This window comes from Lepisosteus oculatus, chromosome 21, assembly GCF_040954835.1.
Source record: "Lepisosteus oculatus isolate fLepOcu1 chromosome 21, fLepOcu1.hap2, whole genome shotgun sequence".
NCBI classification, from domain to species: domain Eukaryota; kingdom Metazoa; phylum Chordata; class Actinopteri; order Semionotiformes; family Lepisosteidae; genus Lepisosteus; species Lepisosteus oculatus.
Genome location: NC_090716.1, coordinates 7,203,758 through 7,216,110, shown reverse-complemented (window position 1 = coordinate 7,216,110; position 12,353 = coordinate 7,203,758). Strand labels below are relative to the sequence as shown.

Sequence of the window (12,353 nt, the reverse complement as noted above, 5' to 3'; positions counted from 1 at the left end):
AAAAATCTGCATGTTGTTTACAGAGGCCCCACCAGTGTGTAAGGGGGGTAACTTGGTATTTAATAATTTTATCAGTGTCCTCTGTAGATTTGTTTGGGGGCGGATTAAGATGAGTTGGGAAAAACATGATATTGCGAAGTTTTTCATTCGCAGAATGAGCAGTGATTAGAGCTGGAGGTCATTCCAGTTCAGCATCTGATTTGAAAAGTGCAGGATGGGGACATGGGACACAGGGGAGGCAGAGCAGGTTCACAGACAGGAATATTCATCTGCAGGGAGCACAAAATCGAAGACTTGTAAATAAATTCATCTTGAAAGCTCCTGCAGCTCTACTGGGCTAGAACTGGATTCACGATCACCATTAGTTCTTGGCATTAAGCCTGTGTATTGAATCAGAAAGAGTAAAGTGTTGCTTTGCGCTTTTGGTGAGTTTATCATTCACAGATGCATGGATCTTCATTTTCGATCTTCAGTCCCAGCTCTGTCTAATGTTTGATGCTTTAGACTTACTCTTGTCAGATTAGAAGTGAACATTTCATTATCTTTGCAACATTTCTGTGTCTCAAAGTAACTGATTCAAAACAAGTAAAAGAGCAGTGTTAATCTTAAACGTAAGGTGAAGTTTTGAATGTTAATTTATTTTAAAACATTACATTTGAATCAAAATAAAATTGTCACCGGCATTGTGTGAACAAATTACATTGCAGTATCTAGGCATCTAACCCAATGCATGCTCATTCCATTGATAACCTATGAAGAGTCTGCAAGTAACACATTACCAGGCTCGAGGATGGAAACAAAACTGCTGTTGATTTGCAGGATATCAGATGCCAGTATTCCCTGTAAATTAAATGAGACCTGGGATGATGCATTTTGACCCCTGTGGTTTGTCTCTGGTCAGAAGAAAGTGAATTTCTGCAGAGATCAGGGTTAGTAGAAATGATGCCGTGTTGATAGAGGACAGTATTCCGTTATAGTCAGTAATTCGTTTTCCAACAGGAAGCATCCTCTTCCATCTTACAGGACCACAGGGGCTCCTTCTGTGGGGATGCTGGTAGGCTATCTGTACTGTAGGAAAGAGCAGTACTGACCTAAGCCTATACAGTGCCCCTCAAATTGTTCATACTCTAGATGAAATAGGAACTGTAAATATCAAGTAATAGAGAGATATACAGATTTTCAAAATGTTTTACAGCAGTTTTAATAGCATTGCACAGAGCAAAGTCATTTTTGCCATAAAAAATTACATTAAGTCCAGAAGAAAACAAGAGACTGATCATTAAATGCCACGAAACTCCTGTTAAATAGAGGATAGACTTTTGATAGGCCTGTAACTCTACAAGTCTTGGGTTTATGAAGAGAACCCTGGATGCATTACATATTTATGAAATAGGCAAACAGTAATATTTTTTCAGCTACTTTGCTAACCCAGCACTCTATGATAACAGTCCCATTTCAACTTGTGTTGTTACCGCGTATTACAGCAGTTCATTTATCCCTTGGGCTGATCAGAACACAGTCCAGCATATCAAGCAGTGGGAATCTTTAATCATTGGTGAAGGAAATGCATTATGTGAATATATGTTTGAGATGTGTTGAATAATACATTAATCACCAGTTTGTTTTACATGCATCAACCTTTAACTTTCCTTGGAAAAGAATACCACTTCATACAGTAATATTAATTGGAAGCTCATGTCTTTTATTTTATTTATCCGCATTAGTACTCACAGATGCAATGCATTCTTGGATATGACCTTATAATGAAATTTTTTTAGTTAATTTGTGGTGATTTTTTTGTTGGCACTTAAGAAGAGTAGGTTTACCTTCCACTATATTCCAATATCATATGGAGAGTACTAATGGTATTGGAATTAATTGGAGTTCATGGTTGTGTAAAGTCCTTAAAGTATGAAGGAATGTTTCATTGAAATATGTCTGTTATTTGGTGATATTCAAGTTGAATAATTAAATAAATATTTTTATTTCTACAAACTATTATCATTGCGATAGTTTAAATAGTGCCAGTTCTGTTGTTTCTTTAGTCTAATGTATGATCATTTCTTATAATACTGTAGATATATACTGTATGTTGTGCCACTAAAACATTGTGAATACTAACCTATTTACTCTGTGCAGCTCCCCCCACACAGTTAACAGAATATTTAAGGAGTATAGTCTATAAATGTGTTTTGCCAACATGAGTTGCAGAAGGCATCCAAGTTCTTAAAGGAATAATATGGTTTCTCTCCAGGAATCTTCTTTTGTAATAAATCTGCTTAAGAGTGTTTTCCCCTCTAACATCTAGCTTGTGTATGACCTGTTCTCTCTGATGAAGGCCTGCTCTTTGTTTTCTTAATTAAACACGCAACTGCAATGTATTAAACCTTTAGATCAGAACATTTGCCCGTATTTGAGGGACACTTTTCAAACAGAAAGGATGTTGTTATCTATTGGTTTTATTTAATGGGTTGTTCCTGCCCGAATCCTCAGAGAGTATGGTAAAAATGTCTAATGCCTACAACCTCCAGACAGCAGCAAGTTTAATTTAAGTAAGACGTAAAAATAACTCTGCTGGGGCATCTCCGGTAACTGCAGAGAGATTGTTTTACCTCACTTAATTTAGCCCACTGCAGTCGAATAAGGAGGATTCTCCTTTTACGGCACCAAAAGATAACTATGTAAATAGTACTTGTTAGAGTGTGGAATTGCTTTTCTGTTAATTTAACCATGGTGTTGGGAAGCAGACACAAAGGGATTAATGTCATTGTCTGAAGCAGAGAAGGGAATCATTGTAGAGCTGGAAAAGGAAACAAGCCCCACTCTTCTTTGGGTCATAACTTGGCAAGGTTCCAGGAATATCTGGGTTCGAAGCCTGATGTGTCATCGTGTTTTGGCTTACATGACCTAATTAGTGTTTTACACCTTTCTTTTTGATGTTGTTTGGTATGTGTCCAAAAAATGTCATTATGTCATTCAGCAAGTGAACACTGTAGTCAAGGGGCATGTTGAACATAGATTATTGTTATAAGATTCATTCACCATTTCACACCAGATTACATCCATTTATGGTACACAGGTGCCAGAGACTCAGTGCTGAACAGAGAGGTGACATGAATGTTATGCTGCGATTCATTTTATTTAGATAAGATTCTTTAAAGTGTATCTTTTTCTACCTTAGAAAGCGATATATCCGTGCATACCACACAGTTTCCTAAAATACAAAAACGAAACCAGTGGACCATTGTTTTTACTTGTATGGATTGAGTGATTTACAGTCACTTGTCAGCAGAGAACTAATGTTAAATATTCATTGGTGTTTAAAACATAGTCGAACTTGGGGTTAATGCTGAGATGCTGGTGTTGGATTTTGAATGTCTGGAGGTTTAACAAGGAGTCAAAATGCTACTTTGTACATAGCTAAAGAGAAATAAGATTGCATACAAAGCTTTTTACAGCCTTTTAAATAGATCATCCCTGTTATTTTTATGGTTTTAAGCCTTTTCTTTCAAATTCCAATGATCTGATCCCTTTAGTAATCGTAATGTAAAAAGGCTTTTAGTCCAAAGTGAATTACTTCAAAGATTTGTATACTGTCCAGTTGTGGAATGAGGTGAGAGCCATCTGTTTACAGCTTAGCATCACGTGAAGTCTTGCTGGGGATTTTAATTGATAGGATAGCAAGTTCCCTCGTGTCTCAAGCTGCAAATCTCTTACACTATTGAAATGGTGAATGTCTTTGAACGGTGCAACCTACAGACTGACTGTAGTAGTAACCTGTAATAGGACCTACATTTTTACACCTGAATTAATCATAACATAAAAACCATTTTAAGTATTTTGGTGTCTTTAGTTTTTTATCTTGATATCCACATTCAAGTGTCTCCTGGGCACCTACTAACTCTGAATGTCTATTATGTGCTTTATTAATATTTTAAATCGGTAAACATTAGAATTCCATTAGAATTAATAAGTCTTGTTTATTCTGTTCTGTAATTAAAATGTCCAGACATTAAAGTACTTTCTTGATTTTCCTTTGGAGGAATGTTAAACAGATGGAGAGAGAGTAATGTGTCTTAATTGCTATCCATTAATTTTACAAGCTTTGTAAAAGGCTGATTTCACAGTGCTGCATTTCCAGCTGATTTTTAAGTAACATTTATGCTTCTTTTTTTGACCCTTTGATGAGGGAGAAGGCTGCTATATTAATTTATTCTCAAGCAGATAGTTCTCTTGTTAGAGCTTAAAAATGAATTAGTTCATTTAATTTTTGAGAGACATTTTATGAATGTAAATTCTTCCCCAAAATGCCAAGTCTTATTTATCCTAAATAAGGATAAATAAAAATAAAGGTTTCCTTTGCTCTTCTTTCACAAGATGCAGGGTTGCACAACTTATTGAGTTGAGACAAGGAACAAAGACTCACTTCATTTTGGCCAATTAAAACTGAGTAACAGTGCTGTTTCTTCAGTTTTAATGTGTCCATCTTAGTATGAACTTAAACAAATATTATCTAATGCGAATTACATCATTAAATCCACAGCTTAGAGAACTTGGCAATGCCTGGCATTTTTTAGATTGCCAGGCATATTATAGAACTATTAGGCAGAAATGGCAAAACATGAGGGACTATCAAAATCCACGAACACAAGCTAATCAGTTGTGCTGTAATTTCTGTCCGTTCATCAAAACGATAAGTACTTTGATATCATGGCAGGATCATAAATTGCACTACATTTAATTTTAAAACCCTATAGATTCATCCACAAAATGTAGATGAATGACATTTAGAGATTAACTCATTTTCAGTTATTAGCACAAAAACTTCAGGCGATGTAAACAAGGTCTAACTACAATATATGTAGTAATGACAAAAATCAGTTTATGTTTTGAGGTAATCAAAGTCAAAGGACAGAGTTACCTTCTTTTCATAACTATTCCATCTCCTGGGAATTGTGAATCAATTTGACAATCTCATTTCTAAGCTTTAAAACATGGAAATCACCTGTCTGTGTTCATCAGTGATGAGGAGAACAATGTCCTGTGGTAGGGTGGGAGATCCAAAATGGATCCAAAAACCTTGAGCACTTCTGTCTCCTGAACGGTTGGCCATTTAGGTGCAGAATTCGCAGTCTAACCATTTCTACTGGGCATTTAGAGAGAATTTCATGAAAGTAAAGGGTGTGCGGTATCCAACTCACTGGGCTGCCTATGACCTGCTGGAGAGAGTCTTCTCACGTGGGACACAGAGCGATAGAACTCCTTGGTACATTTCAGAACTGTAGCACTATAACAGTGTTTATGGGATTCTTTTGTTCACTGGATGTTTTACAACATCATGAATGTTGCATTTTGTAGAGATGCGTGGTTTAAGACTCTCCATTGAGCCATTAAAGCCCCTAGATCCTTTTCTCACATTAGTGGTGTTTTATTTTGTTTTTTTTTTTACGTGATTTAGCTTTCTCCGGTGCTGTCTGCACACAGGGGAGGATATAAAATCACAGGGCTGTGCGAAGAATCAGAAATGCAGAGGGAGGAGAAGGCAGCTCTCTCCTGGTTTTTATTTTTCTTTTTTTTGTGTGGCTGTGATGGTACTGTTGTTTTTTCCAGCTTGTCCACCCTTCCCCCCACCAGGAGAACTGAATCACACCTGCAAAATATTTTCCTCACGATGTGAACATGGAGCAGATTTAATCTGCTGTTGTCGTCGCCCTTCCAAAGGAGTGGCCCTCATGCCTGCTACATGCTGGGGTCACTGCATTGAGCTTGGATAGTAACGTTCTTGCAGACACACAGGTATTCCTTTACACATTTGGATTGGAGTGACTGTACTGTAAGTGGGAAGGAGGACAGTACAGTCCATGGTGGTTAGTAACACACATACATGACAGAAGATAGCCAGCTGCATAATAAATACTTGGGATTTGAGGAGATGGTTCCTGAAGACATAAAGTGAAGGTACTGAGTGACCTATGGGCGGTAATTAAGGCCTTACGCCTGCTAGTATCAGCCTTTCTCCTTACTGGTCAGTAAAGAGAGAGGCTACAGGGAAAGGCTAAGGGAAAGAGAATTTACATGAAAAGCTTTAACTAACACAGTCACATTATCAACAAATATATAAGTTCCTATAAAGTTGGGGAATCTTTATTGGATGTGACATTGCACACTTAGTTAAGATGAGCTCTATTTGCAAAGCATTGGTTTAGCCATCTAGTGTTACAATGGGAAGAATTTGTCTCCTTCAGGCTATATTTTCTAATAACATTCTTATAACATTATAATAAGAGTGTTGTTCCATTGTCTGTTAGATAATGTTGACCTGCTTTAGTGGAGTGGAAATCATTGCCCTGTTAGCCTTTGCATCTTCTGCATTATACAATTTGTTGAAGAACAATGCAGATCTGTTGCTGCTGCATCGAAAGTAAAGTGAGTCGCCCTTGCAGTCGTTTTACAAGTGATGACCAATGCTAATAATTGATTGATCTTTTCTCTATTAAAGACTCTGATATACTCTACTTACAAATTTGACAGTGGTGGTTTATTCAAGTTTAAAATCACAGACAATTTATCAACTACTGATTCGTATATTATTATCCAACATGTTAACAAAATCATCTGTTGATTACTGATTTAATTGTGCTGTGTCTGAACTCTAGTCTTCAATTGTTTCACAGTTGAGAAAAGGTGAGAACCTTTGTAATAGGAATTTTTTTTTTGTAATTTTAGAGAAGTACTGTGTCTTTATAAGAAATAGGGACAATAAACATTTCATATTTTCCTTTAAAAGTGAGTATTAGCCATCTTTCAGTATCTTAAGTGCTCGCCATGATAAAACCTCGTCCTTTAATAATAATAAATAATAATAAAGGTCTTTTCAGAGTTTTTGTGGTGTTCTAGGCATGCTTTTGTTTTAGCTATGTCTTATTCCAAATTGTCAATCAAATCAGTGCCCTACATAAAACCATGAATCTGTGTGTTTGCTCCATTGTCCTCTATTTAAAGTTCTATTTGGAAACTTAATGGAGTGTTTTGGTTTGTGTTGCTTTTTTCGTAAGGGGAAAAATCCTTTGGAAAAATGTGATGTAAAAGAGACGACTGGACATTTCCCCCGCCCCAGCCCCCCCACAGAGAATTCATGCAGCACTAAGTCAGATGTCACCAGTTCACGGCTGCAAATGTCTATTCTCTCAGTGGGGAGCAGCTAATAAACATGCCGTGTTCTTGTTTTTTTTTAAGTTCTTTTGGTTTCACCTCTGTTGTGGAGAGTAGTCAAAATGATTTTTTCACACTTCAGATGCGTTCACTTGTTTACACGGTGACCAGATGTACAACGTGCCCTTCAAAATCCCAAACTGCTTCTGTGCTTACTGTGGGATTTCGTTGTCATTTTGGTTAGTTAAAATTACTTTTATACCCAAATGTTCTTTGTCCCTTCAGTACTGTATTCTTTCAAAGTCTGTTCACAATGATTGAAACTTTGTGATTGAAAAATCACTCCATCAAGTGGAGCGATGACATAGCTGAAAGGCCTTCAGGGGCCAGTACAAAATGGAATAAAAGGCTGTGAAATAGAGGTTAGGACCAATGCCGAAGCCAAACCAATTTTTAAAGGATGGTGGGAAAGTTTGTAAAGAATATGACTAAATTGCAGTGAAGTCTATAGTGGCAGTGATATGGTCTTGAAATTGCAGACCGGATCTGGCTTTTCGTTTTTTGATTCCTCAGGAAATTTGATTTTAGGAAACCAGGGGTGTAGTGAGTATTGCAAACAGTACTGTGCTGTCTATGTTATGGATCATGTACTGTTCATTCCGTTTGTTTGACATTTTGTTTCTTTGGGAAACCAGGTCAGGCTGTGACTCAGTTGTATGGTTTTCCCATCAATTACTGTATAGCCCTTGCAGTGGTATTTGTCTTGGATTACCTGAGATCTTATTATAAGAAATAAGACATTTTTGAAGGAATAAGACATGCAAAGGTATCTGACTAAATTGGTCCCAAATGGACTGAATTTTTTCTGGTGCAGACCAATTTCCTAGCTTTATATATTCACTACATAAGCCATTTTTGCAGGTTATTTCCACTAATGCCTAAGGTCAATTGTATGTCTGAATTCTACAGAAAGCATTCTTTGTTCCCTAGTTTAAACAAATGACTTCAAAACAGCATCAATTTGCTTTTTTGTTCCAGGAACTCGTATGTCAGAAGTTTTTAATTTAAGGTGTGGGTTTGGGAGACCAGAAAAAAATGGAATATGCTATATTTATTCTTTGAAGTACTGGAATATAAAATTGAAAAAAATAAATCTGTTGTCATGGGAACCTGTTTTCTTTCTTGCCTGGAGGACAAATTGTAAACAGGACTACAACATTAAATAGTTGAGAATTTTAGATTTAATTTCATTTTAGAATGAACTCCCCTCCCCCAAACTGCTTTGTTGCTGACTTGAAAAGGAGTGTATGTAAATGTTTTTATGTGTTTGTTGATAATATTGTGAAGTGTAATGCTCTTTTGTCATATTTCATTGATATACAACACAAACATTCATAATTATCTTGTAGGCCTGTATTTAAGTTTGGATCAGTTAGTAGATTTAAATTAATGAGATTATTTGTGGGGAAAAAGTGTTCAGTTTGGTTATGTCACACTGACATGCTGTGGAAAGGTCTCAGGTGTGCAACAAAACCAAAAAAGACCATATTCAAAAGTGTGGATCTGGAGCTTTGTGTGGTTCTTTCTTGTATTTGAAACAAGCTCATGTTTCCTGTGGAGGTTCATGTAAAAAACTGAGACCTGAGAGTCATCAGGGAGAGCAGCTCCTGTCCTCCTGCTGCTGTTGCACTGTAGGAGCTCTGAGCATTTAGGGAACGAAAGAAGCCGAAGGCCTGGAGGTGGCACCTACTGTATAGTAGGAGGATAAGTGTAGCTTGTCTTCATCAACCTACTGCTCTGCTCTTCTAATTATAGTAAAGGGTCTTCATGCCTTTTCTTTTTCCAGCATTGCACATTTCTGTAGGAAGGGTAACGTAGGAACTGGATAACTCATACATACATTACTGTTGTAAGTAATTAAAAGTACAGTACTATTTATTTGAGGTAAACTTTTGAAAAGTCTACATGTCTTCAAAACAAATGAAAAACATAAGTGAAATGACTTTATTTTTCGATTCCCTGTCTCTGTGTCCATTTTGTGAGCACTCCAATTAGCTTGGCAGGCTATTATACTGATGAGTTAAAAACGTGAAGCCTTTTCTCCAGGCTTTCTTAACACTCAGACACACCCATAATCAGATCAGCTCGGACTTCCATTACTTAAGATTATGGTAACTGGATTACCGCAGGCAGTGAGGGAGTCACAGCATCAGTTTGTCTTTCTATGTTATGGAATTGCAGTCGACATTAATTTCATCCAGAAACTTAACATCAATGACATCATATGTGTGGCGAGTCCATTAAGGCAATTAATTTTCAGCATTAATGCATTTTTTTATATACATAATGTTCTAGAATGAATCAAAGAAAAAAGTCTTAACAGTCTTATTTTAATTGATTAAACGCCCTCAATCTTGACAAGCACAAGTAAAATTACTTTCCTTTTCAATAAGCCACTCTCCTGTACACTAAGTATTTTATATAGAGATGCCAGTTTGAAATAAAACAGTGGTATGGTGATACTGTAGGAGGCTGATTTAGTCACCAGCTTGAGCTGCCCAAGTCATAGACAATGTTTTTTGCATAAAGGACGTACTGTTGATTCAATATTAAAAATAGAAATGGACATGTATTGCCTTAACTGCATTAAAATATATTTGTTAGGCTGCTCATAATGCAGTCTTGCCCTAAAAAATGTTCCCTGCGTGTTTTCTTTCAGAAAATACCAAAGCTTCTGTTCAGACTTTGCTTTGAGGAGCTCAGAGGACAATATGCCTGTTGCAGTTCTCTGTTAGTTTGGAATAGCGCAGGCGCTGTATTGCGATGAAATGACAGGGAATTTCTGTAATCCTCCGTGCAAACCCCTCCTCTTTTGCAGGGATCCTTTTTTTTTTTTCAGTGAATGTAGCCAATCAGATTGCAGCACTCCACTACTGTCACACAGTACCCTATTTCTTCTTCATCTAATCTCTGTTGCCTCCTTCAGCTAAGCCAGGAGAACCTGACAGCTTTTTTTTAAAAAAAAGGTTCTTAAATCTGACCTGCAAGAGACGGTTTATCTAATGTGAACAGAAGGCAGCAATCAGCTGTGCTGCCTGGCGTCTGTGGGTGAGAGGCAATCTGTTTCTCTGCGTGGAACATGTGTGAAGGAAGAGGTTCATTTCTAGTCAGGAGTTCATATCATCAGCTGTGTGACGGAGATCTTTAAGAAGGCACTGGGATGCGTTGCCTCGTCTGTGAAGAAAGCTTTGGAGAAAAACTGTGCCCATAAGGAGGATGGTTAGACTAAGATGCTTGTCTCCCTGAGTCTCCTCTCCAAGGGCATTAGTCATTAACTTGCTAAGCTACATCTGCTACTTGGCTAACGCTGAAGGAAAAGGCTTCTTAATCTGGAAATCCTGCAATGACTCCTCTACAGTGACAGGAAAGCATATGTACAGTAGCAGCAAGTTGCCTCAAATGTTTTTTTTTCCCTGTTTGAGCATCACTATTCCGTTCAGCTGGTAATGAGAGGATAATGAAGGCACAGCTCAGTGGGAAGAAGTATCACATTATTGAGGCACAGGTGGGAACACTACCTCTGGAAACCCAACGGGGGACAGAAGGGCAAAAACCGAAGCAAATCACTCGGGACCGATGGTTTACCATTAAAAACTAGATAAAAAAATTCAACCGCTTGTCAGCAGGCTGTCAGGACGCTCCTGAGCGCGAGCTCCGATTCTCCTGCCGTAAGTGTTTGGTTCTGCTTGTGCTTCTTAATCGGGAGAAGCACGCGGTCTCACTACAGCAGCTGCTGGGTTTTTTTCCCTGCCTCTCCTGTCAGAAGCACATCTCTCAGGGCTCTGGCCTCTCCTCCTGACTGAAACGTGTTCGGAAAGCAAGAAGGGAAGATGCCGGCCATTCTGGTGGCCTCAAAGATGAAGTCTGGACTGCCCAAGCCCGTGCACAGCGCAGCTCCCATCCAGCATGTCCCAGTCAGGACTATCCCCCAGCCCTCCTACCTGAAGCTGGGCAGCAAGCTGGAGGTCTGCAAGCCTACCTACTCCAGCCAGATCCCCCTCAAATCACCCCACGGGCACGAGACTGAAGGGAATGGGGCTCCCCAGAAAAAGGGTAGCATTGTAGAGAATGGATTTGACACCCAGGTTAGATCACTCCTTGCGTTTTCCATTTCTGTGTTGTGTAGGTGTGTGTTTGTTTTAGAATAATGTTTCTATAGAGAAACCATGCTTTCTTTCTGTTTGCTAGGTAATGCATTGGAGACATAGTTGTAACAGTCGTACTGGCTATAATCAGAATTAATAATGATGGTGATGATTATTAGAATTGGCACCTTAGTGTATGTGTAATGCATAACTTGTCCCTCTAATGTGAATATCATTTTCATTGATTTGCGGGTGTTAACGTACATTTCATGTGCGTGTGTGTGGTTAATTGTTTTTTGAAGACCAAAATCCCTGAAATAACTTCACAATTAGTGTTTTCAATGTCTGAAAATTGTAGATTCTACTGTTGTCCACTTTAAGCATTGCAATCCTATAAGTAAAAACTGAAGAATTAGTCTGAATGTAGGGTTGCTGTAAGTGTCATTTTTTACAGTTGACATTGCTTAAGTAATATGCATTTCACATTACTGCTGGTTAGAAATCTATTAATAGGATAATGAGAATGCTGTGGAAATATATTCATAAGAGGTATTGGCTAATACAGTAAGCTAAAGTGTGACCTATTTCCTGCATGTATTGTATATTCAAGAAAAGATGTTGCAGACATTTAAAGGCTAATATATTCCTTTTTCCTCTTCTGTTATTTAGTATCTCAATGTTTTAGGTGGCAGTCCTTAAGTTGAAATTTTTAATCCTTTAATAACTACAGGATATGATTTCATAGTTAAAGACCCTGTGATATTCATGGCGTGTCAGGGTTGTGAAAAGAAACGTGTTTATAAGTCCTGTGCACATTTCCAGCCCTGATCCACTCCTTGTGAGGATTTACGTCTCTAGCATATCTCTTTGGTTACATTTCCCCAAGAAGAAAATGTAAAAAGCCCACAGCGTTGTCTTTTAATGGGCTTACCGTGGAATTAAATGCAAGTGATAGACAGTTGGTTTAGAGTGATCCTTGCTACTGCATATAAGCTCCTACCAGTTTGATATACTGTAAAAGCTTCATGCGTGTGGGGGTGTTGTTCTCTGTATGTG

General features: G+C 37.9%; 1 protein-coding gene across 5 annotated transcripts in view; it reads left to right on the top strand.

The window, feature by feature from the left end:
* nav2a (neuron navigator 2a) overlaps positions 1-12,353 on the top strand; it is a 222,733-nt gene that overhangs the window by 86,966 nt on the left and 123,414 nt on the right. For 4 of the 5 annotated variants that reach the window (XM_015338257.2, XM_069181809.1, XM_069181808.1 and 1 more), the window contains exon 1: positions 10,139-11,297. The exons of the other annotated variant lie outside the window; for it this stretch is intronic. In XM_015338257.2, coding sequence (XP_015193743.2) covers positions 11,043-11,297 — 255 coding nt within the window. In that variant the 5' untranslated portion in view covers positions 10,139-11,042. Of the gene's footprint in view, positions 1-10,138; positions 11,298-12,353 lie in introns of those variants that run through there. 5 annotated transcript variants of the gene reach the window in all.